General features: G+C 39.1%; 1 protein-coding gene across 3 annotated transcripts in view; it reads right to left on the reverse strand.

Annotated features, from left to right (window-relative positions):
• dock1 (dedicator of cytokinesis 1) overlaps positions 1-26,880 on the reverse strand; it is a 469,250-nt gene that overhangs the window by 303,752 nt on the left and 138,618 nt on the right. For all 3 annotated transcript variants that reach the window (XM_063002899.1, XM_063002901.1, XM_063002900.1), the window contains 4 exons: positions 17,170-17,267; positions 9,426-9,515; positions 3,010-3,110; positions 2,667-2,795 (listed from right to left, as the gene is read on the reverse strand). In XM_063002899.1, coding sequence (XP_062858969.1) covers positions 2,667-2,795; positions 3,010-3,110; positions 9,426-9,515; positions 17,170-17,267 — 418 coding nt within the window. The remainder of the gene's footprint in view (positions 1-2,666; positions 2,796-3,009; positions 3,111-9,425; positions 9,516-17,169; positions 17,268-26,880) is intronic.

A 26,880-nucleotide genomic window follows, 5' to 3' on the forward strand; every position in this document is an offset into this window, starting at 1 on the left:
TCTAGGTCCATGTTTAAAAAGTTCTGTTTCTTGACTAGTTTTGATGTTTAATGCATAGTGAGCAGTGATGAAGCCCAGTCCAAGATCAGCCATGATTAATTTTTAATACTCCTATTAAAGTTTTATATTCACCAGTAAAGTAAGCCGGTACGTCAGCTTAAGAGAGGCAGAACATTGTGGACTTTATTTGGAAAGTCTTTGTAGTAGAAGTATAAGCTGATCAGTCAATAAGATTTAATTCCATCACAAAGTGATTTATCAAAATTGCATAAAACAAGGACAGATTCATGAGGGTGTTTAGCTTTTTTTTTTATCACATATAAACTCTGCAAAAATTCATAAAACTGTGAGACAGATTAAAACTAGCTTATATGATTGTTCTTACTGGATCATCATTATTTGTGTACATATGATCTGCATGATACTCCCCTAATTCATCATTATTTACATAAACTTTGGCCTAACTCATGCACGTCTATTAAACTATCATACAGGTTAAACTCACTGGAGATGAAAGAAGAAAAGAAACCAATAGTTAAATCCAAAAGCATAAACAAAGCATCATCATTCTAAATGTATGTCCACAGACAAACTGAAGCTCTGTTCTGGATGTAGCCCTGCTAGAATTTCCTTTATCCAAACTAGTGCTTCCAGGGTAGGTGTAACCTGTTGTTATTATTATTATTATTATTATTGTTGTTGTTGTTTTGATTATTGTTAGGTGTTAGAAAAATATTGTTTATTATTATTATTATTATTTTATTATTGTTGTTGTTGGGTGTTGGAACACTAATGTGTTTAGGATTCTTCTTCTTATTATTATTATTATTGTTGTTGTTGTTTTGATTATTGTTAGGTGTTAGAAAAATATTGTTTATTATTATTATTATTATTTTATTATTGTTGTTGTTGGATGTTGGAACACTATTGTTTTTAGGATTCTTCTACTTATTATAATTATTATAATATTTATTATAATAATTATTATAAATATTATTATAATTATTATACTTATTATAGTTATTATTATTATTATTATTATTATTATTGTTGTTTTGTTGTTGGGTGTTGGAACACTATTGTTTGTTAGGATTATTATTATTATTGTTATTGTTGTTAGTGTTGGGTGTTGGAACACTATTGTTTGTTAGGATTATTACTATTATTGTTGTTGTTGTTAGTGTTGGAACACTATTGTTTGTTAGGATTATTATTATTATTATTAGTATTATTATTGTTGGGTGTTGGAACACTTCTTTGTTATGCTTATTATTATTATTATTATTATTACTATTATTGTTGTTGTTGTTGGGTGTTGGAACACTATTGTTTGTTAGGCTTCTTATTATTATTTTTATTATTTTTATTATTATTATTATTATTATTATTGTTGTTATTAGTGTTGGAACACTTGTTTGCTTCTTCTTATTATTATTTATTATTATTATTGTTGGGTGCTGGAACATTTGTTTGTTTGGATTATTAATATTATTGTTGTTGTTGTTGTTGTCAGATAAAACAAAACACACAGATCTATGCTCCTGGCATTATATCCGTAAAAACATGGTCACCACGGACCAATCAGCTTGCAGGAAGTTTTTGACCACTACACAGACTAAAACGTAAGTCATACAGACATGAGACTTGGTCAACAGGTAGTAGTCCCACTGCTACTCAGGACCTCAACCTTAGCCCCACTGACCTGATGGCGGCGCTACAGCATACTGTCAAACTTCAAAATCCATATCTCCTACCCTAGACGTAGGGACAAAATGTTTGCCCTAATTACTTGTCTCGTGCCCTACAAAAAAAGCCTTAAGAACCATGTCGCTCCACCCGCATACACTGGGCTAATCTGTGCTTGGACCCCTGACATCCTATTATTATTATTACTATTATTATCATGTGTAAATATATCTGATGATTTAAAATAAAGCTTTTCCCAGACCGTAAAATGAAAGTGGTTATACTGACAAGCTCTTTTTCCTGATACAAGTTTGATCCTGACATGTCATAAGATAAATTAAATGAATAATGAATCATAAGTACAGGCCAATATGAGACTATGTATAATATCTATGTATAACCATCTATTTACAAACCAAGCCATTTATTCACCCACCTACGTTTATCTACCCACCGAAAATCTGTTTATTTAAACACTATCCACCCACTAAGCCCTTTATTTATTCACCTGTTTATCAACCAAAACCAGACATCTGAAACCAGAACAGTCCAAAAAAAACAAAAATAAATTAAATACTAATTATGCATTGCCTAGAATTTAGCTGTTTCAAGATGTTTCCACTTCCCAAAAGCAGAACTTATATATGACCACAGAACTGCTGAAGCAAGGCAGGAAGTTAATAAACTGATCTATTGGAAAGGTGGCACTCTTGGACAGAGATAGTCAGCAAGTGATCTCTTCAGTATGACAGATTCCACTGCCAGTGTTTGCATAACTATATTCTTGACTGCATGTCAGACAGCAATGGGTGCATCCGTATGTTGCTACACCTTCCAAAAAGTGTGTTTTTGCTATTTCAGAGAGGCATTAAATGTGTATAGTCAGTTAGAGAACGTTTATATTCATCATAACCCAAGTCAGGTACGTTTAATAAATTGCTATACCAATAGTCCATTGATAAGAAAGTGAGAGAACGTACTGGTTGAAGAGGACTCGTGAGCGCACAATGAATTTGAAGATGTACTCCAGGGCTTTCATGGCCTTCAGCAGCTGATCTGTCAGTTTCTCTGCATGATCCACGTAGTTCTTGAGGACCTTTGTCAGTTTCCTGATAAACACATTCACATATTACTCCTAAATTACAAAAATACATTAAATCCAAACTGGAATTGTTCTTTTTCACATTGACAAAGTCCCGCTGGGGTGCTTATTAAAAGGTCATTAGCCAAACGAGAGAATCATGAAATTGAAATTCACACTAGCAGAAGTCGTTTAATCCAGCTGCTCATTATGCGTGGGTAGTGCAAAGAATATTCACTCACATGTACGCCAGGGTGGCACTGAAGTGTTTCCGAATGTACGTCTCCAGAACGGGGTTGAAATGCTGGAACTTTCTGTCTGCTATCAGTCCAATTATAAACACCTATGGAAAACACAAAGCCTCATTAAAACTCAAGCCAGTACCGGAACACTGATGAAAAAAATGAGAAGCACAGCCGGGCAACTCTGTCAAGGAAACGTTGTTAGAAAATGAGATGTAAAATGTAAATAGACTGGAAAAAATGACTTGGAGATTTATGCAAGATGGACCGTTTATAGGATACTGACGGTGACTTTCTAATTAAAAGCTGGAAAGTGCTAAAAGCTTTTCAGCGGTATAATGACTATTTACACTCATGAAAATGAACTAAAATTCCCACAGTCTGAAATAGAGATAGCATCATTTTATAGCAGTCGGTGCTGACTAATTTAAACCATTTAAGTACAAAGTGATTCTGCACTTGCAGTCCTGGGTATCATTTCTCTACCTAAACCAAAAGTATATGGTTTACTTAAAGTATTCTCGGGTGCAGACTGTGCTGCGTAGAAATGTATTCCATGCACATTAGAAATATGGTTGAAGAGTTAAGCAAGCCAGCCAAAGTTCAGATGGACAGTGTTTTCCCCTTAATGAGCACAGAAGCAATATACAGTGTATCACAAAAGTGAGTACACCCCTCACATTTCTGCAGATATTTGAGTATATCTTTTCATGGGACAACACTGACAAAATGACACTTTGACACAATGAAAAGTAGTCTGTGTGCAGCTTATATAACAGTGTAAATTTATTCTTCCCTCAAAATAACTCAATATACAGCCATTAATGTCTAAACCACCGGCAACAAAAGTGAGTACACCCCTAAGAGACTACACCCCTAAATGTCCAAATTGAGCACTGCTTGTCATTTTCCCTCCAAAATGTCATGTGACTCGTTAGTGTTACTAGGTCTCAGGTGTGCATAGGGAGCAGGTGTGTTCAATTTAGTAGTACAGCTCTCACACTCTCTCATACTGGTCACTGAAAGTTCCAACATGGCACCTCATGGCAAAGAACTCTCTGAGGATCTTAAAAGACGAATTGTTGCGCTACATGAAGATGGCCAACACCCTGAAACTGAGCTGCAGCACAGTGGCCAAGATCATCCAGCGTTTTAAAAGAGCAGGGTCCACTCAGAACAGACCTCGCGTTGGTCGTCCAAAGAAGCTGAGTGCACGTGCTCAGCGTCACATCCAACTGCTGTCTTTGAAAGATAGGCGCAGGAGTGCTGTCAGCATTGCTGCAGAGATTGAAAAGGTGGTGGGTCAGCCTGTCAGTGCTCAGGCCATACGCCGCACACTACATCAAATTGGTCTGCATGGCTGTCACCCCAGAAGGAAGCCTCTTCTGAAGTCTCTACACAAGAAAGCCCGCAAACAGTTTGCTGAAGACATGTCAACAAAGGACATGGAATACTGGAACCATGTCCTATGGTCTGATGAGACCAAGATTAATTTGTTTGGTTCAGATGGTCTCAAGCATGTGTGGCGGCAATCAGGTGAGGAGTACAAAGATAAGTGTGTCATGCCTACAGTCAAGCATGGTGGTGGGAATGCCATGGTCTGGGGCTTCATGAGTGCAGCAGGTGTTGGGGAGTTACATTTCATTGAGGGACACATGAACTCCAATATGTACTGTGAAATACTGAAGCAGAGCATGATCCCCTCCCTCCGGAAACTGGGTCGCAGGGCAGTGTTCCAGCGAGATAATGACCCCAAACACACCTCTAAGACGACCACTGCTTTATTGAAGAGGCTGAGGGTAAAGGTGATGGACTGGCCAAGCATGTCTCCAGACCTAAACCCAATAGAACATCTTTGGGGCATCCTCAAGCGGAAGGTGGAGGAGCGCAAAGTCTCGAATATCCGCCAGCTCCGTGATGTCGTCATGGAGGAGTGGAAAAGCATTCCAGTGGCAACCTGTGAAGCTCTGGTAAACTCCATGCCCAGGAGAGTTAAGGCAGTTCTGGGAAATAATGGTGGCCACACAAAATATTGACACTTTAGGAACTTTCACTAAGGGGTGTACTCACTTTTGTTGCCGGTGGTTTAGACATTAATGGCTGTATATTGAGTTATTTTGAGGGAAGAATAAATTTACACTGTTATATAAGCTGCACACAGACTACTTTTCATTGTGTCAAAGTGTCATTTTGTCAGTGTTGTCCCATGAAAAGATATACTCAAATATCTGCAGAAATGTGAGGGGTGTACTCACTTTTGTGATACACTGTATGTTAGAGTTTCAAGGACTCAAACTAGCAGTTAAAACCAACGAGTTGCTATTTAATTGGGTACATATGCTCTTTGTAGGAATACAATTACAACCTGAGGAAAATTTTGTCTATTTTACGAAGTTTATCAAGTAAAAAGACCACAACATGAACACTACTAACAATATACTAGATATCATCAGGGGTGCTATATGTTATGAGACAAGTTCTGTCATAACACTACCTTTAATGTTGTCATGTGGGTGCCTCATCACATGTTCAAAATAATGTAACTTGTGGGGCAGTTGTAGCCTAGTGGTTAGGTTACTGGACTAGTAATCGAAAGGTCGCTGGTTCAAACCCGACCACCACCAGGTTCCCACTGTTGGGCCCTTGAGCAAGGCCCTTAACCCTATACTGCTCAGATTCTATACTGTAATGTAAGTCGCTTTGGATAAAGGCGTCTGCCAAATGCTGAAATGTACAAAACAATGTACATAATGTGGTTTAGTAGCTTCGTTTCTGTTCTGGTCACCTTGTAAGGTCTGATTGTGTCCTTCTTCCTCTTTTAGGTATCCAGGCTATATGATGCCAGGGCAGTGGTTAAAGTACTGGACTAGAACTCAGAAGATTGCTGGTTTAAGCCTTATCACTGCCAAATTGCCATTGTTGGGCCCCAAAGCAAGGTCCTTAACCCTCAACTGCTCAAACTGCATTCAGTCAGAATTCTATATTGCTTTGGATAAAAGATGGACTGCATATAATGTTTGTTTGTTTATTAGGATTTTGGTTACACTTTGGTTACTTTAATGACAGGACAGTTCTAGTTCAACGTCAAACAACGTCAGATCAGATTGGTTGATTCTTATTGATTTATTAATGTGCAAGGTTTACTGTACGATGTTGGTTCTAAATATGTACTATCAATTTTATGTTTTTTAGAAACTTGATAGTTGAATATTCCATCCATGGCGTGTCAATCTTTTTGTGATACGTTGGGCACTTTGTTAATATATGTTCAATTGTTATAGGTATTTTACATTGGACAGAGATCCAAGGGCACTCTCCCTTCACTAGATGATTGCATATGATATGTGGTGCAGACTGTTTATAGCTAAAACCCACAATCAGGAAGCAAATCTTTCTTCAACAGACAAGAATCAGCTTGTCCTATTTTGGTATCAGCACTCCAAGATGATGTTTGTGCACAGGTATGTTTTATAAAACATGCCTAAAGGTAAAAGTATATTTCAAAATGAAAAGCATTTAATTGTAGTCATTTATTAGTGAAAATTTGGTTAAGGTGTGTTTGCGGGAAGGAAATTCTGCCAGTATGTCACTATGTGTGGGCAGCAGATTGGTACCTGATGGGGGTTGGACTCCAAATAGCAACTTGATCCTAAGAACCTTTTTTTTTTCTTTTTTTTTTTTCTTGTTCTTACTTCTACCTTTAAGAAGCAAGCAGTAGGTGGAGTGGCTACTCTAAATAAACCCAAGTAGGTGGGTGGGTGTTTCAGTTTTGTTTGTTTGTTTGTTTGTTTATTAGGATTTTAACGTCATGTTTTACACTCTTTGGTTACATTCATGACAGACACACGGTAATTACTCGTTACACAAAGTTCATCATTTCTCAAGGTTATATCGAACACAGTCATGGACAATTTTGTATCTCCAATTCACCTCACTTGCATGTCTGCACCCGGGGAAAACCCACGCAGACACGGGGAGAACATGCAAACTCCACACAGAAAGGACCCGGACCGCACCACCTGGGGATCGAACCCAGGACCTTCTTGCTGTGAGGCGACAGTGCTACCCACTAAGCCACCGTGCCGCTCGATGTTTCAGTTAGTGGATTGGCGCCATGTGAGGTGTATTCCTGTCTTGCACCATTGTTTTCAGGTGGGACTGAATCTTTAGTCAGGATAAAGTGTTAACAAAAATAAATAAATGAAAAGATTATGCAGATGTTAAGCAGTTTAAAATTGTTGTTTTGTTAATTGATTAACTAATAAATGACAAGAAAACAGTGATTAATGCTGCCAGATAAAAACATAATTTGTGTTCTTTTCTAACAGTTTGATTTGAACTGAGAGAGGAGCTAGTGAGAGTTCAGACTTGTTCAGATTTGAGACTCAAGGTGCATTTCAATCCCCCCCTACGTTCCCTGTGAAGTGGACTACACAGGAAATTCGGACATTGAGATTTTAAACCATAGGGAGTGAAAGCGTTCAGTTCGACCGGAACTTCAAACTGCATAGGGTGTAACAGTTTAATACTTAGTGGGAAGTTGACAGTAAAGTTTACCCATCAATCCACAAATGTGTTGGTTAACTGATGGTTAAGACAGCTGTTAAACTAATGTTTCATTAATCTTTGCTGCAACCTACCACTGATGTAACAGTAACCAGTGAAATCTCCCAGAACTTTTACATAGTCAATCACAAGCACTACAACATATCACGTTCACCAGTATTACATACACAATATGATACACGGCTGTGGATCCTTAGTTTGCCAGGATTGGTCAAAGATTTCTGTCAACATGATGCTCTGACATTCACATGACAATGTTGCAGGACATTTTAAATAAGGGGCTTTAACCAACTGATGTTCTCTTAGCTTATACCATGTGATTAGTGTGTAGAAACTACAATGACATTACTTACCCTAACATTCACAACATTATCTATTATTAAATACAACCCCAAACCAGAAAAGCTTGGGACAGAAGCGGCGCCGACTTCTCTGGGCTTGGAGGCATCTAGGATGGACCATGACACAGTGGAAATGTGTATTGTGGTCAGATGAATCAGTTTTCCAGGTCTTTTTTGAAAAAAATGGAAGCCATGTGCTCCGGACCAAAGATAAAAAGGACCATCCAGACTGGTATCAGCAACAAGTCCAAATGCCAAGGTCTGTCATGGTATGGGGCTGTGGCAGTGACCTTGGCAAAGGTCATTTACACCTCTCTGACGGCAGCATTAATGCAGAAAAGTACTTTAAGATCTTAGAGCAACTTATGCTGCCTTCAAGACGTCATCTTTTCGAGGGACGTTCATGCATTTTTAACCCTTTGATGCACAACCTGGGTCAAAAGTGACCCGACTGAGTTTTTATTTTCTATATATCATTCAAGCTTCCATGAATTCCTCAATTAACTTGTTTTTGATCATCACAAATCCTTATTTCAGTTTTATATTTTTTACTTTTTTAATAAAAATCATTTTTGTATCACTACCCTTCTAATGCACAACATGGGTCAAAAATGACCCTTATGTATTTACTATGGAATTTGACAGGAACTACTGACATTTGTAAGTGTTTGTAGTTAAAAACATATTTACTGATCTTTTGAAAGACAACCAAAGACTAGGCCCTTGAATCTTGAATATGTCCAATACTATTTGCTTGCTAGCTGTTTACATATTCTAGTATAGATAGCTTTTATTAGCTAAGACAGCAAATACATGAATAACTGACAAATGTGCATATGAAAATATTCCTGAATGGATGAATATGGGTCATTTTCCACCCATGTTGTGCATTAGAAGGGGTTTGCTTAGCTTGTGCATCAAAGGGTTAACAAGAAAATGCAAAACCACATGCTGCACACATTACAAAGGCATTGCTGCGAAAGAAGAGGGTATGGGTACCGGACTGGCCTGCCTGCATAGAGAATGTGTAAGAAACCCTGTTTTTATTACTTGCATTTTATATGCTGTCTCAACTTTTTCTGATTCGGGGTTGATTGTAATAAAAGAATTTAAGCATAAAAAACAGAAATTGTTTTATATAAGTTTTGATTTGAATATTATCTTCATGATCCTGCTTATGAGCTTTAAGATACCGACTGTATCTTTATAAATTATTATTAACACATTTAGTTAGCGCTTGTAATGTACTGTTTGCCACCAGCTAATTATTTTTAAATTCACATTAAATTACAATTTAAGAGAACCGGTTCTGCTCAGTGTTTATAAATATCATACTTTTCTACATTACTGCCACAGTCATTGTCACACTGTTCTTTATTAAATGTAGTATATATTAACTAGAGGATATAAAATTAATCATGTGTTTTATATTTCATTATGATGCTATAAGCTTCTTGGTTAAAAGAAATGAGCAAAGTTGAAATCCCTAATTGTGTGTAAATGGCTTACCAGGGCATCAAACACCAGTGTGTCAAAAGTGTCACTGTCAGAGTTCTCCATCATTATGTTGAATAGAGCATCCAGGGTGTCCTGCAAGAACTGGAAACATACAAACATTATAAACATCATGTTCTAAAACAAGTTTTTACATACTTTACTTAAATATTTACATATTTACTTACATAATATCATTAATTTTACAGCCTCTCATCAACAATCAATAAGTCGTCTTACATATGTAGTAACTACATATACTATACTACTACAGCATACACTTAATATAAAATGCCTACACACCCCTGTCACAATGTTATTTATTTATTTATTAGGATTTTAACATCATGTTTTACACTATTTGGTTACGTTCATGACAAGACACGTAGTTACCCATTACACAAGTTCAAGTCTTTAATGTCAAACACAGTCATGGACAATTTAGTATCTCCAATTTTTCAATTCAGGAAACTGGAGCTCCCGGAGGAAACCCACGCAGACAGGGGTAGAACAAGCGAACTCCACACAGAAAGGACCTAGACCGGCGCCCAGGTGGCCTGCACACCAGCACCGAGTTTCTGAACTCCTCGGTTCGAAACTCGGTGTTGCCTCCGGTCAGCTGGGCGCCATCTAGCGGGCATAATTGGCAGTGCCTGCAGCTGATACTAATTGGCCACCGTATCTGCAGGGTGGGAGCCGGACTATGTGTGGGTGGGTGGGTCTTAATACGCTGTGTAAGGACCCTGATTGGCAAAAGAGACGCCTGTGCATAAAGGGGCGAGAAGAGGAGGGCTGTGCACGTGTCGGAAGAAGCGTGTACAGTGACGTGTTTTTTTCGGATGCAATCTGGTAAGAAAGGACCTAGACCGCTCCACCTGGGAATCGAACCCAGGACCTTCTTGCTGTGAGGCGATAAACCAGAGATAAACCATTTTAGATTACTTTCCACATTTAATGTGACCTTTAATGTAAAACTCTGAGCATCTTTAAAACACCATACCCACAGTGAAGCATGATGGTGGCAGCATTATGTTTGTTTTTCTTTTACATGAACTGAGGCTTAAGTCAAGATAGAGTAAATTATGAACAGTTCCAAATATCAGTCACTTTTGGCACAAAACCTTCAAGACTTTTAGCACAACAACAACCCAAATCATACCCCCACATCCACAACAGAATGGCTTCATCAAAAAAGATCAAAGTTTTAGAATGGCCCAGCCAGATATGGATCCAACTGAAAATATGTGGGGTGACCTGAAGAGGGCTGTGTACAGGAGACTCCCTTGTAATCTGACAGATTTGGAGCACTTTTGCAAGGAAAAGTGGGCAAAGATTGCCAAGTCAGGGTGTGCCATACTGATAGACTCCTACCCAAAAAGACTGAATGCTGCCATAACATGAAAAGAAGCTTTAACAAAGCATTAATGCAACCAGACTATTTATTTATGTTGAATTGCACAGATTATAGGTCACATTAAGATGTAAAAGGTCTGAAATTCTCTGTATTGGACTGATTTTTTTTTACATGACAAACGTGGCACGTGGATTTTGACTTCATACTCTTATACAATAAATACCAAGTGTGCATTTACAAGCATAAACAAATACAGTAAAAGGAAGGAAGAGCAGTGGGGAGGAAGGAAGGGGCTGGGGTGTGGGGGTGGCTTCTTTTGGCTGAAGATATGTTTAGGATATTCTTGCCTAGCGCTCACTATTTCCCAGTGAAACCGGTCGGACCCACTGATGACCTCTGATCAGGATGAAGCAATCAATAAAAATTAAATGAAATTAATACTCAATTTGAACGCTGTAATTCTAAAAACAATTCTAAAAACATCTATTGTGCAAATTCTACCTCGTTTTATTCTTGCAATTAAAAAGACTTCACACAATTATTTTAAACATCTACTAAACAGCAACATCTGTCAATACAACTTACTTACAACTCAACTACTCAGCAAGTAAAAAAATGACCCCTAACAGCTGCATCACACACGATTTCACAACATGCACTTAGGCTAAACCAGCAGTCACTTAAAGAGTTGCGGGGTAACCTGAACACAGCAGGAACAACAGTAAACAATAAAAGAAATAGACCACACCACACAAAAAGCTTCCCTGAGGAGAAAAAAAAATGAAAAAAATTCCGCTAGCACACCAGCGCCGAGATTCTGAACTACTTGGTTCGAAACTTGGCGTTGCCACCAGTCGGCTGGGCGCCATCTAGCGAGCATAATTGGCAGCGCCTGCAGCAGACTCTAATTGGCTACCGCATCTGGTAGGGGGGGGATGAATGGACTATGAGGGTGGAGTCTTCAAATGCTGTGCAACGATAGAAGCGTCTGTGCAGAGTGCATGGGCGAAAAGAAGGCGTCTGCTAGGACTGCACACGTGTCGGAGGAGGCGTGAGCAGCAACATACCCTCCTCGAATGCAATCAGGGATCTCCAGCAGTATAAGACAGAATGACTACACTAAAACGGGAAAGATTGCATAAATAAAATAGAAAAAAAAATTAGTCAAGTAAGGGCCTAGCAAATGCCCTGAAAAGAACCCACCTGAAAATACACACAATTTTTACTACATGCCATGCACTCACATCAAACAGCTGAACAAAATCATGAGAGCAAAAGTTCAAAGGAAAATTATTCACGCCATTCAATGAGAACAGACAAGTGCCTAAATGTGCTCTAATTAGCCCACTCCAAAGAAATGAGTGCCTGAAAAAGAAAAACGATGAAAATGACCTAAGTGGTTTTAAGCCAATGGACTCTTATTTAAAAGGACTCACTGCTTTTAAATGCTACAGTTTTATGCTCTAGTTATTAGTTTACCAAAATTCAGGTTATCAGATTTAACAGAGGAAGAATGCCTTTACAGTGGTACCTTGAAACTCAACATCAATTGGTTCTGGGAGTAATTTTTTGTTCCACATAGCCCAGCTTGTTTGGAAGCCATTGTAGAGCACCCCTGGAGCAGGTAGGGTTAAAGGCCCAACAGTGGCTGAAAAGCAGAGCCAGGATTCGAACCAGCAATAGCTCTACCCACTAGGCTAGCACTGTCCCTCAAAATATATTTCTCATCTGTTGTTTGTAGGTCTTTATACAGTCAGAGCTGTTCAAAACTGAGGACTGCAGGTAGGGTTAAATATAACGCCTATATTAAAGCAATACTGCACTAGATGCAGGCTTGGCACACACCTGGTACGCTGCTGATGGATGGATATACACAGCTTGCACCACTGAACGACTATTTATCCCCTTCAGCTACCATTTCCACATATACTGCTTCACCACTTACTCATTAAGTCTGATAGTTGGACTGCAGGAATTTGAAATTAGCTGGTATGCACAGGGCTTACAAGTTCAAACAGATAACTATTACATCTCTGCTATTTTTTCTAAAGAAAATATAAACAGCACACAGACTATGTGAAGCTGGCATTCTTTATTGTTTTGGAATATAAAAAAAAGACAGTCTACAATTCTTTTTGTTTTTCTTTTTTTATTTTATAAGCTATCGCAAATGGTTTTGTCCTAACCGCATCTAATAAACTACACTATATGGCAAGTATTTTGACACTTCTTTTATTGTTAAGTTCAGGTGTTTCAGCCATAACAGTTGCTAGCAGGTAAAGCAAATAAATAAAAATAAATCAATTGTAAAAATAAAATAAAAATAAAAATAAATAAATTGCAAAGAATATAAATAATAAAATAAATTGTAAAAAATAAAAATAAAAATAAATAAATTGTAAAGAATAAAAATAAAAATAAATTGTAAAAAATATAAATGAAAAACTCAATTTTAAAGAAACTAAATAAAATAAATACATTGTAAAGAATTTAAGTAAAAAATCAATTGTAAAGAAAATAAATAAAAAATCAATTGTAAAGAAAATAAATGAAAATAAATCAATTGTAAAGAAAATAAATGAAAATAAATCAATTGTAAAGAAAATAAATAAAAAAATCAATTGTAAAGAAAATAAATAAAAATAAATCAATTGTATGATTCAAACATGTTGGCGAACCTTTAAGTCAGGCATGAATGTGGCCTTGTGCGTTTTATGAAAGGTTCAACACTCTTCAAGGAGATTCTAGCCCTGACAATTTAAATGTTGATAATAAATATTTTGGGAAAGGATGCTCAGGTGGCGCAGTGGTAAAACACGCTAGCACACCAGAGCTGACATTTCAAACTTGTCGGTTTGAAACTCAGCTCTGCCATCAGGCAGGCTGGACGCCAACACGAACAACAACTGGCTGTTGTTCTAGGGGGATGCCGGACGGGGCAACATAACTGAGGCAATTACAACCTTTGCAGGCTGGTTGATGGCGCCTGCACAGAGTTGAGGGATAATGCATTGATCAGGGTGTGGCTCTCTACACAAAGCTGATCTGCATATGAATTCGCCTCAAGCAGGTGAAAAGATGCAGTCAGCTACTGCATGCGTGTCAGAGGGGGCGTGTGTTTCGACTCTTCTCAACCAGGGTGGAGGTCAACATGAGTAAAGAGGAAGCAAAATGCAAATGAGTAATTGGATATGACTACATTGGGAAGGGGTGGGGGTACATGGCTGAAAATGTATCAGACTGGTATTGTGAAACAATCCACACCAGTTTTTCACACATCTGCAAAATGCTCTGGAAGACCATTTCTAGCACAATGCATCCTACTGAATGCCAAGAGTAGTGAGGTAGTGCCAAACTACCTCACAAACAGGACACAAAAGCAAAAATAATGTCCAGGTTTTGTGTGCCGCTCGCTGTAGGGCTTTCAAACAGACTCAAGTGGCTAAATTAGTCTGACAAAGTCTGATTCTGGGATTAGAGAACTCACGGAAGAGCACACAGTGGAAATGAATGTATTTCTCTACTCCAGCAAGAACTCTCCTGAAACTAGCCTTTACCATTTGATTATTTATTGTCTACAAGCTGTGCGGAAAAAAACACACCAGTATAGTGCTGCTCGACAACCAGCAAAGCACAAGATGGCATATCTAACCCTTGGAACGTCTAGATTGAAAATCCTACATGGGGTGGGGTTACAAGGGTAAACTAATCTAAAAAACCACACCAAAGTTTCTAAAACAGCATGAGCCAGTGTGCTAAGCTTGCATAGTGCTCACATTCTGATTCATTCCACGGTGCCTTCCAGCTATCTGGAAAAAAACATGGTCATACCTAGGGGTGGGTTTATAAAATCGATTTTTCGATTCGAATCGATCTTTATTTGAACGATCCGATATCGATTCATATAAACGCGAGATCGATCTTTTAAATACGCCCCTTTTTACGGTGCACACGGAAATCTGTTACCCCCTTTAATTTCGCGTGACCAGCCAGTGTTTTTTCATGCAACGAGATCTGACCTGCACATCAGTTTAGCATGGCAGAAGCTCAAGTTATGACCACTACACAACTTTTTGCACTGATTTTCGCTCGGCGACGGGTCGGTGCTGGATTCGGGAGGAACTCGGTGTTCGCTCTGCGATCAAAACTCGGCTCTCAATCAATGTGAGAAACAGCGAGGAGAAACACAGGGGAGAGGTTGTAAACAGGTGGTGGAGCGCAATATAGTTTCTATCAGAATACATCAGCACACGCGAGTTTTACAGTATTTCTGACCTGATCGTTCTCTACAAAACAAAATATTTATTAACCTCCAACTCACTATAGAACAAGCCATGCTGCTCGTGTTGCCAAATCCACTCAGATTCACTTATTTCATCAGCGCACAAACTTTGATCGCTCGCTACTTGTTGATGTGCATGTTTGGACGTGGTATCATTAAACCTTTCATCACTTCTCACGTGTGTTTTCGTGACAGTTTTGGAGAGCAGAGAAGCTTGCCTCTGATTCTCCCTGGTGATAGATGGTGTAGTGTAAAACCCCCCATCGCCGATCAGTCGTGTAGTGTGAACGTTACAGCGACCAGGTGTTAATCAGAGTGTCGTGTAGTGTAAACTTGGCATAAGCTGTTCAACAGCCAGATGTATGTTTACATTACATTTACAATGTTGTAGCGTGTCAGACATATAAAATAATAATAAAAAATGAATGTTACTGTTTTCTGTTTTGGGTTAATTATTTAAGTAAACAAAATACACAAATATTTTTAATAATGAGTGTTCTTTGTACAATTATCACATTCGTTCTCTGAACATCTGTACATAAACCTGTTAATGTAACTCAAATATGCCTAAATGTGTTGAATCGAAATTTAATCGAAAATCGAATCGAAAATCGAAGCTCGAATCGAATTGGGACCTTGTGAATCGGAATCGAATCGATCCAGGAAATTAGTGGCGATACCCAGCCCTAGTCATACCTGTAAGACTTGTAATGGCTAGTTGATGAAACTCTGTAAGTGAGCATTTTTTCCATTCTAATGTTTCATGTGATCATGATTCAGTAAGCTGGGTGAATTTCACAAAAGTAGAAAAATGGCAATAATACAATATACATCGATCAGCCATAACATTAAAACAACCTTCTTGTTTCTACACTCACTGTCCATTTTATCAGCTCCACTTACCATATAGAAGCACTTTGTAGTTCTACAATTACTGACTGTAGTCCATCTGTTTCTCTGCATACCTTTTTAGCCTGCTTTCACCCTGTTCTTCAATGGTCAGGACTCTCCCAGGACCACCACACAGCAGGTATTATTTAGGTGGTGGATCATTCTCAGCACTGCAGTGACACTGACGTGGTGGTGGTGTGTTAGTGTGTGTTGTGCTGGTATGAGTGGATCAGACACAGCAGAGCTGCTCGAGTTTTTAAATACTTTGTCAACTCACTGCCCACTCTATTAGACACTCCTACCTAGTTGGTCCACCTTGTAGATGTAAAGTCAGAGAAGATTGTCCATCTATTGGTGCTGTTTGAGTTGGTCATCTTCTAGACCTTCATCAGTGGTCACAGGACGCTGCCCACGGGGTGCTGTTGGCTGGATATATTTTTGGTTGGTGGACTATTCTCAGTCCAGTAGTGACAGTGAGGGGTTTAAAAACTCTACTTATACCAGCACAACACACACTAACACACCACCACCAAGTCAGTGTCGCTGCAGAGCTGAGAATGACCCACCACCCAGCAAATAATACCTACTCTGTAGTGGTCCTGGGAGATTCCTGACCATTGAAGAACAGCATGAAAGGGGGCTAACAAAGCATGTAGAGAAACAGATGGACTACAGTCAGTAATTGTAGAACTACAAAGTGCTCCTATATGGTAAGTGAAGCCGTGAGTGTAGAAACAAGGAGGTGGTTTTAATGTTATGGCTGATCGGTGTATATTAGAAATTCTCTGCTAGCCACCACCCCATACCTATAAGTTCAAGTCAAAGCTGTGCCAGCAGGCACTTAATAGTACTGCCCAAGTCTGATGGCGGTCAGCCATTCCTACTGTCCTGAGGACCAGTTAAGTCTCTCTGTGAGAATACAGCACTGGACTGTATGAAGAAGAGACTGGTTGCCTGATAGGTCAAGGTGAGTCTTCAGTCCTTCTCAGCCAGCAAAGGTATTCTCAGAGTGCATTTGTGAACTGGATATATCCGAAATTGCAACAACAAAAGAAGAGAGAAGAAAAAGCAATGCTCTGCCAGAAATGCTAATGAGGAAAACAAACTGGAAGCCATTTGGAAGAAAAAGCAAGCGACTTAATTGGATTTACATTGTTGGGAACATTCTAGCTTTAATTAAATAAGGTCGTGTAATAGTGAATCTGTCACAACAGCATGAAATGCACACACACCTTGACCACCTCCTCACCATCCACCTTCATCAGATGTTTCAGGTTTTGCTGGAGCAGGCTGGTGTTTGATCGCCATTTCAGCAAACCGAGGAGATCCACTGCAGACGGAGACAAAAACACATGTTTTACAAATCAGGAACAAAACACCTGTCCTTAATTCAAACACATTTGGTAAAAGGATGCAATGTAGAAAAAAAACTCATCAGCAGCCTGACTGAGCAGGTAAACACATGCTAAAATGTTTCCAAACACTTGCAGTTTTTGTTCACATTTGCACAAATACATTTGTTTATGCCACATACAATGTTTGTTTATTAGGATTTTTACACTTTGGTTACATTCATGACAGGAACGATAGTTACTCATTACACACGATTCTTCAGTTCACAAGGTTCTATCAAACAGTCATGGACAATTTAGTATCTTCAATTCACCTCACTTGCATGTTTTTGGACTGTGGGAGGAAACCGGAGCACCTGTGGGAGGAAATCCACGCAGACACAGGGAGAACAGGCAAACTCCACACAGAAAGGACCCAGACTGCCCCACCTGGGGATCAAACCCAGGACCTTCTCCACATGCAATGTGTTGAGATGTATTTAACATTAAAGCAATACAGATCCTAATCCTGAATAAGGTACCAGTGGTACCTTGTAACTTGACGTCCCTTAAACTCGAAATCTTTGAAACTCAACACCACATGTGGAGAAATTTGTATCCTTAAACTCGACGTTTCCCTAGTATTCGACGTATTCAGCCTTTTTTAAAATAAAACATTTCTTTAATTAACAAATGATCAAATTAACAATGAACAGCCGCTTTGTTCAGCTCTCGGCTTGAGCGGTGTGGTAAGACGTCATCAAAGTGCAAGACGAATCTGTATTTTAGCTGGGGGTTCTAAGAAATTGTGAGAATCACCTTTTCCGAGTTTAAAATGCTTATCGTAATAAAAAGTGTAAGGTGGATTAATGTACTAAAAGAACAACACAGGGACACCAAAGCAGCATTCACAAGTGGTGCATAAAAGGTGAAAAAAGTGGAAACACGGAAACAACTACTTTGTCACTTCTCATGTGAATGTGCTTCTACTGAATTCGCTAAGGAATAGGGTATTCCAAGATCAAGCATCAACACAATTAAGAAGCATAAGGAAACAATAAAGAAGTAAAAGTAAAATGCGGGTTTTCTTGAATTTTTATATTAATTTAATATAAATTTTTAACTGTTTTTAATTGTATTTCAGTGTTTATGTATTATATTTGTGTTATTTTCAGTGTCAAAAACAACCCCATTATTTTCATCATAGGTACACTTCAACTATGAGAGACAAAATGAGAAAAAAAAATCCAGGAAATCACATTGTAGGATTTTTAAAGAATTTATTTGTAAATTATGGTGGAAAATAAGTATTTGGTCAATAACAAAAGTTCAACTCAATACTTCGTAACATAACCTTTGTTGGCAATGACAGAGGTGAAACGTTTCCTGTAAGTCTTCACCAGGTTTGCACACACTGTAGCTGGTATTTTGGCCCATTCCTCCATGCAGATCTCCTCTAGAGCAGTGATGTTTTGGGGCTGTCGCTGGGCAACACGGACTCCACAAATTTTGGGTTTGAGGTTTGGAGACTGGCTAGGCCACTCCAGGACCTTGAAATGCTTTTTACGGAGCCACTCCTTCATTGCCTGAGCGGTGTGTTTGGGATCATTGTCATGCTGCAAGACCCAGCCACGTTCCATCTTCAATGCTCTCACTGATGGAAGGAGGTTTTGGCTTAAAATCTCACGATACATGGCCCCGTTCATTCTTCCCTTAACACGGATCAGTCGTCCTGTCCCCTTTGCAGAAAAACAGCCCCAAAGCATGATGTTTCCAACCCCATGCTTCACAGTAGGTATGGTGTTCTTGGGTTCTTCTTCTTCCTCCAAACATGACAAGTTGAGTTTTTACCAAAAAGTTGAATTTTGGTTTCATCTGACCACATGATATTCTCCCAATCCTCTTCTGGATCATCCATAAGCTCTCTGGCAAACTTCAGACGGGCCTGGACATGTACTGGCTTAAGCAGGGGGACACGCCTGGCACTGCAGGATTTGAGTCCCTCTCGGCGTAGTGTGTTACTGATGGTAGCCTTTGTTACTTTGGCCCCAGTTCTCTGCAGGTCATTCATCAGGTCCCTCCGTGTAGTCCTGGGATATTTTGCTCACCGTTCTCATGATCATTTCGACCCCACGGGATCGAGGGAGATTATCAATGGTCTTGTATGTCTTCCATTTTCTTACAATTGCTCCCACAGTTGATTTATTCACACCAACCTGCTTGCCTATTGTAGATTCACTCTCTCCAGCCTGGTGCAGGTCTACAATTTTCTTCCTGGTGTCCTTCGACAGCTCTTTGGTCTTGGCCATGGTTGACTGTTTGAGGCTGTGGACAGGTGTCTTTTATATAGATAACGATGTCAAACCGGTGCCATTAATACAGGTAACGAGTGGAGGACAGAAGAGCTTCTTAAAGAAGAAGTTACAGGTCTGTGAGAGCCAGAAATCTTGCTTGTTTGTTATTGACCAAATACTTATTTTCCACCATAATTTACAAATAAATTCTTTAAAAATCCTACAATGTGATTTCCTGGATTTTTTTTTCTCATTTTGTCTCTCATAGTTGAAGTGTACCTATGATGAAAATTACAGACCTCTCTTATATTTCTAAGTAGGAGAACTTGCACAATCAGTGGCTGACTAAATACTTTTTGGCCCCACTGTACATGCATATGGGAAAAAAAATACCTTAAAACTCAATGCCTTTAAACCTTGATACCAGTTCCAGAACCAATTGATGTCGAGTTTCAAGGTACCACTGAATTAGATATTGGTATTAGTATCCTCCAGGCCACCCAAGAAGGATGGGGGTCCCTGCTGAGTCTGGTTCCTCTCAAGGTTTCTTCCTGTAATTTTTAAAAAAGTGTTTCCTTGCCACTGTTGCCCTCGGCTTGCTCAAGAGGGTTTTATGTCTGTTGGTCCTGGATTCTATAAAGTTGCTTTGAGACAACGTCCATTGTAAAAAGCGCTATATAAATTTGACTTGACTTGAGATGGGAGAGGCACGCCCCGATACTATCGGCTGCTCTGGCTTCTGTCCAAGCATGATGCTAATGTGGACCTGGGGGAAGGTCAAAAAAGCCAAGCCATTGGGAGTTGCACTTGCCAGTGCGATCTAGATGCTGTAAATAATAATTTAATATTTGTATTAGATAGGACTTGACAGGGAGGCACGGTGGCTCAGTGGGTAGCGCTGTCGCCTCACAGCAAGAAGACCCTGGATTCAATTCCCAGGTAGAGTGGTCTGGGTCCTTTCTGTGTGGAGTTTGCATGTTCTCCCTGTGTCTGTGTGGGTTTCCTCTGGGAGCTCCGGTTTCCTCCCACAGTCCAAAGACATGCAAATGAGGTGATTTAGAGATACAAAATTGTCCATGACTGTGTTTGATATTAAACTTGTGAACTGAAGAATCTTGTGTAATAAGTAACTACTGTTTCTGTCATGAATGTAACCAAAGTGTGTAAAACATGACGTTAAAATCCTAATAAATAAATAAGACTTGACACCATTTACACTGAATTCCACATGTGCATTTATACTGTATACACAGGTAGAGCAACAGAAGCTTGGAGAGCTCTTCTTTTTGGATGCTTCTTCTGTATGTAGGATCTGGTCTGCATTTGAGACTAGGTGACAAAAATGTAAGGCTTTGTCATCCACATCAGGCTATAAATTATTTCCCATTTACAATTGCATATGATATTGCAATTTTATTACAGTAATTGACTGTTATGACACACAAGAAACTTGTAAAAACATTTTATAAAACAGAAGTTCACTTTTACAGTGATTACAGTGAGCATAACAGTCTAAAACTGGCATAACTGTTATTCTGGTTTTAATTTCAGTCAAGCAAACCATAAAGTTCAGCTGGACACATCACAGCTTCATGAAAATTCAGATATGCAGGTATTCGATTCAGAAGTACATAGACTGTAAACCGTAAGCCTGTAAGATCTGGTGATGAGACACAAGGTTTCAAAACTCCTAAGACCTAATTCAGCTCCCTACAGATTAAAAGTCACGATTAGGTGAGGTGCTGGAAGCAGGAAAACCTTGAAACTGACTGGAGCCTGTAGGGTGCTAACTCGATAGCTGTTAGCAATGTTATCCATCTACTAGCAAACTGCACTGTTCCTATGACTCTCTGGGACATTATTTTATGACCGCTGTAATTGCTGACCATTTCCACCATGCATTTTGTTTGTGCCTGCTGGTAAAATAATGTATTTATTAAAATGCTGGGTTTAGATGATGCCATCAGGGTACTTTCAGAAGATTAAAGTAAAGCTTTAAATCACACAAAACAAATTCCAGGCTGTATTAAAAGCTGTGATATTATGTACCTTTTAGAAAGCTAATTTATAGGTGGACTGTGGAGCACTGTGGAGTGTCTGAGGTCACAATTTCAAATCACAGCAGTGTTTCTGAACCTGGCCAGGCATCCAAAGGGAAAATTGGCTGTTTCTGACAGAAGAGAGGTTGAAATTGTGTTCTCACTACAAAATGTGATATCCAGGGTTTGTCAGGGTGCTGGTTTAAGGAGGTGGGGTGGTCACATGGAGAAATATATAACCCCCCAATAGCAGGTGATTTAAAGTGGCTGGCGACTGTGCCCTACAATTTGGGCACATCTTTGATCTGCGACTTTTATTGGACAGAACTGGAGTGGTACAAGTGAGTGGATTTAATGGGGGGATTACAAATAACTACACTGGGACAAAAAACAAAAAAAACTACAGTGGTACCTTATAACTCAACGTCCCCTAAACTCGAAATCTTTGAAACTACATACTTTGTGGAGACATTTGAACTCAACGTTACCTTTAAATTCAATTTGTTCAGCCTTCTTTTTAAAAATTTATTTATTTAATTTTAGATTAACAATGAACAGCAGCTCTGTTTAGTGCTTGGCTTGAGCGAGGGGTGAAACGTCATCAAAGTGCACGTATGAGACGAATCTGCATTTGTGTGGAATAACCATCAAATCCACTCTGAAAGCTCCACACGTATCTGTGTTTAGCTGGATTTTCCTCAGTGTTTTACTTTTAAACTTGTGTTATAGCTCAGGGTGCTAAGAAATTGTGAGTATCAGCTTTTCTGAGTCTAAAACGCTCATCATAAAAAAAAAAAACATAATAATAATAATAAAGCTTAATGTGGATTAATATACTGTACTAAAAGATTGACACTGGAACACTAAACTTCTCTTAATCATTACTGCTCATAAGTTTTCTCTACTAATGAAATTCCTCGCTCGTTTTAGTACAACATTTTTACATTTTTACCTGTTTTCAATTGTTTTCAATTGTGTTTTTATATTGTTTGTGTTATTCAGTATATAAGTGTCAAAATCAACCCCATTATTTTATATTTGCCTAAAATATTTGCAGTTCTATGTGACCATGGAACGCATTAACTGGTTTCCCATACATCCTTATGGGGGAAAAATACCTTGAAACTCAACGCCTTTAAAGCTCGACACTAGTCCCTAAACAGTCCTATCCAGAGACCACAAGATTTAATCAGTACTAAGAAATTACCATCCATGGCCAAGATTCCAAGAAAGCTTTTCTAAGGTCACCTAAGGTTAAACAGGATTTAGAGGCAAGGTAAGCCTTAACCTCACAGCTGTGTGTTAGGAGAGGTTGGGAATAATACCAGTGAAATAAATATAAAAGATTCTGTTTCATTATTAACTGTAGTCAATGTGTTGCTTTGTACACTGTCACAACCAGTCATCCATACTAAAAAAAGAAACTAAACCCCTAGTGACTAGCTTTTATTTGGGGTGCTGAACCAATGTTAGTTCTGGGAGATGAATAGTGCTTTAAGTAAATACACAACACCAGCAGTGTCCTGTCCATCTACTTAGCAATGTCTCTTTACATAAATGAATAAAATCAAACCATTACTTGTCCTCTTTGACCTATACTTTCTTCTAACAGGGTTTCATTGTGTTTTGGGACCCAAAAAATATGCTAAATGCTGTAAAAAAAAAAAGGTCTCTGTAAACCTGTAACTGTAAACCTACATTGTGTACAAATACGATATGCATGTCTAATAAAGAAGTAAATACACAGGTGCACAAGTGTAAGTGTGCCCCATCAAGGTCTAAAACCTACAACACTGTAAAATACTTCATAAACATACACTTTAACTCCAGAAATACTGCTTCAGATTGAGCTGTAGACCATGATTTGTGTGTGTTTTGAGCAGTAAGAGGCAATGCCTGTAAAATTAAGCATTTTTAATCAAATCCATAGCTCCCATGTGGAGTTTCAGCCACCCACTAGGTGCATATAAACATCTCTAGCACAGCAGGAGGGATTGACATTTAAGGCTAAGACACAGGACCATAAGAGGATAAATCTAAAAGAGCAAGCGAGAAGAGTACCACATGGCAGCATCCTTTGAGGGTTGTTTTTGTAACGTTAAACTATAAATTTTCTCTTCTGAAATTTGAGTAAAAGCCTTCATGTCCTTTAGGCGGAAAATGCATAAAAATGGGCCTGAAAGTTATCAAGGTTATCAAGCTTTTTACACCTGCCCTTGCCAAAGAAAGTAAATAGAACATGATTCATATTGTAATTTTCCAACCCAGTCAATAGTGATTTTTAAGGTTATTATTCAAATTTCTTATGTTCTCCAGAAATCACTGCTCATGTAACCACCATTTATCAAAAAAGAATGAAAGGAATAAATACTGTAACTAAAATTACTAAATCTATCTTTAAAAGTGTGCAATTTGCTTTTCAACCTCTATTTTCAAAATTTCTGCTACTTGGAAATTCCTTTGTCCTGTCAGACTACAACCATTACTGACAGGAATAGTTTGGCATTCTAGTTGCAGCAGTATTGTGGTACACCGATGAGGCATAACATTATGACCACCTTCCTAATATTGTGTTGTCTTTGTGACTTTGTGACTTACTTTTCTATCAGAACCAGCATTAACTACTTCAGCAATTTGAGCTACAGTAGCTCGTCTGTTGGATTGGACCACACGGGCCAGCCTTCATTCCCCACGTGCATCAATGAGCCTTGGCCGCCCATGACCCTGTCGCCGGTTTACCACTGTTCCTTTTTTGGACCACTTTTAACAGATACTGACCACTGCAGACTGGGAACACCCCACAAGAGCTGCCGTTTGGAGATGCTCTGACCCAGTCGTCTAGCCATCACAATATGGCCCTTAAATCCTTACGCTTGCCCATTTTTTCTGCTTCTAACACATCAACTTTGAGGATAAACTGTTCACTTGCTGCCTAATATGTCCCACCCACTAACAGGTGCCGTGATGAAGAGACAATCAGTGTTATAATCAGTATTATTCACTTCACCTGTCAGTGGTCATAATGTTATGCCTCGTTGGTGTGTGATGTGAGCACTTTTATCACTAGGTGATAAAAAACTGAAATTCTCAGACCCTCCTACAGCCCAAAAGTATTCTATTAGTCTTAGTTACAATGACTGGGGAGATCACTGACCTATTATGTTTATACTGTAGAATTGGTTTGTGATGACCAAGGCCCTACATAATTCATGACCATGAAAATCGTGTCACAAACCATGAAATGAGCCGTTTGCCATTTTTAAGGTTTGTGTTTAGCGAATTAACATTTTTCATTTGTGTAGCGTATAAAATATGAGACGCAATATGAGGGTCCTAGCAACCATGCGGCAATTAAGTTAGTGTACCAGACTTTTCTGTCAATGTTTGATGTATGTGTTTACATATTGAATGCATTTTGTCACTTTGGAGATTCCATAATCAGTGGGAAAGTGTGCTTCTCTACACACATGATCATCTCTCTGTTGTCTGTGCTGCGCCACAAAAGAACAAGCCAGTGAAGTATTATGCTCCTGATAGTTTGTCTATGTACAGTTTATTTCTTTCTTTATACACTTAGCAAACTCTAAAGACGCTCGGTAACATTAGTAATCAGTTAGACAAAATGTCCAAGATGTCGAAGTCTAAGGCAGCTAAAAACACGACTCTGGTAACTGAGTTTGGAAAACTCCCAATCGATTATGTGGACGCAGAGGGGGGGGATGAGTGAAAACACGGACGATTATTTTCGTATTTGAGACAGAGACTCACACCGTCGTTGGATGTCCTAGTTTACATTCAACCATTAAGGTAGGCTGTGCTGTGTATAGCAGCTTCCATTGATTCTATCATTCAATTTATGAGTATTATTTAATGACTGCGGTAAAATGTGGCACTTTTCTTTAAAAATCAAACAAGGTCCGTGAAATTAAGCCCATTTTTCTGTAAACTTAGTAGAGCCCAACATTAAGCAATGAAGATAGTAAAACTAATTAATAATAAACAATTACAATTACATGTATTACATTTTTGGCATTTACTGAACATTTTTGTCCAAAGCGTGTTACAACTGTGACTAATTGCAAGTGCAAGTGAGAGTAAAGAACCTAGTTCAAGAGCCCAACAATGGCAACCTGGTGGTGGTGATGAGAGCTTGAATCAATAGTAACTTAATCATGAAGCTAACACTGCCCTAATCTGAAATCCCTCACTCAAGATCCTACCAACACAAGAGGGTACCACACTAAAGCATGCGCTCTCCTGCAGGCTGCATTGATTTTCCCCTGTGCTACTGGCATAACAACCCTCAGAACCGGTGTAGCTTATGCAGCGGGGTGCTTTAGCCCAATACGCTAATGTGTAGGTATGTGTGCGATCTTTAGCGCTGCACTCTGCTTGACTCTCTCGGCATATCCACAGCACAGCAGTAGCCTGGCCCGGGTGAAGCAATGATCAATGCTTCTTCAGGAGCTAAAACTAGCTCACTTTGTTTCAGACCATGGCAATCCAGCTTATTTACGGACATAGATGACAGTGTGGCACAGTCGAAATCAGCAGCAAAAGTCCTCTATGACCTCATTACCGGGGTGGTGTGCGCGCCCATGTCTTCATTAAAGCGAAGTGTGGGCCGCATCTTTGACTCTGGGGTCACATAGCCCAGCAGGATAACAGAGGCGCGGATCATTAGCGGCGTGCTAATCAAGGCTTAGGTAAGAAATGTGCTGTGGTACGGATTGAGAGAAATAAAATGCTGCAACCCTTATGAAAGTCGTTGCAAACAGAATCGCAATGACTGAGGGAGCACGCAAATTGAACATGATTTTTCTGTTCTGCCGCTATTTATTGGGACATCCATCCCACACAGGACAGATGGAAACGGAGCGGAAAAAGGCATGAAAGGTGGAGAAGGAGGACAAATGAGAAGCAGGAGGGTTGCAGCAGCGCAGCTCTGGCTTGTACTGCATATTGTGTGTGTGATCAAACTGTAATGATCTCAACTTTCTGCACCAGGACTCTCCTTCTGTTGTTGTACTGTACCTTCAGCTTTCATGGCTAATCTAAACTGAAGCAGAGCCGACTCTTCTTAAAGGACGGCAATCATCAGCTCACTAATGGGATTAACTTCTCATCCTCTGTCAGGTCTTGTACCAACATCGATTCCCTCTCTCTCTATTAACTGCTTACATTTACTCTACCCATTCAAGTTTTCGCTTGCTCCAGTGCTCACCCCTATTTTATAGATTAAGCCCATTGAGCGTACATACACTATATGACCAAAAACA

This window comes from Trichomycterus rosablanca, chromosome 10 (genome assembly GCF_030014385.1).
Source record: "Trichomycterus rosablanca isolate fTriRos1 chromosome 10, fTriRos1.hap1, whole genome shotgun sequence".
Lineage (NCBI taxonomy): Eukaryota > Metazoa > Chordata > Actinopteri > Siluriformes > Trichomycteridae > Trichomycterus > Trichomycterus rosablanca.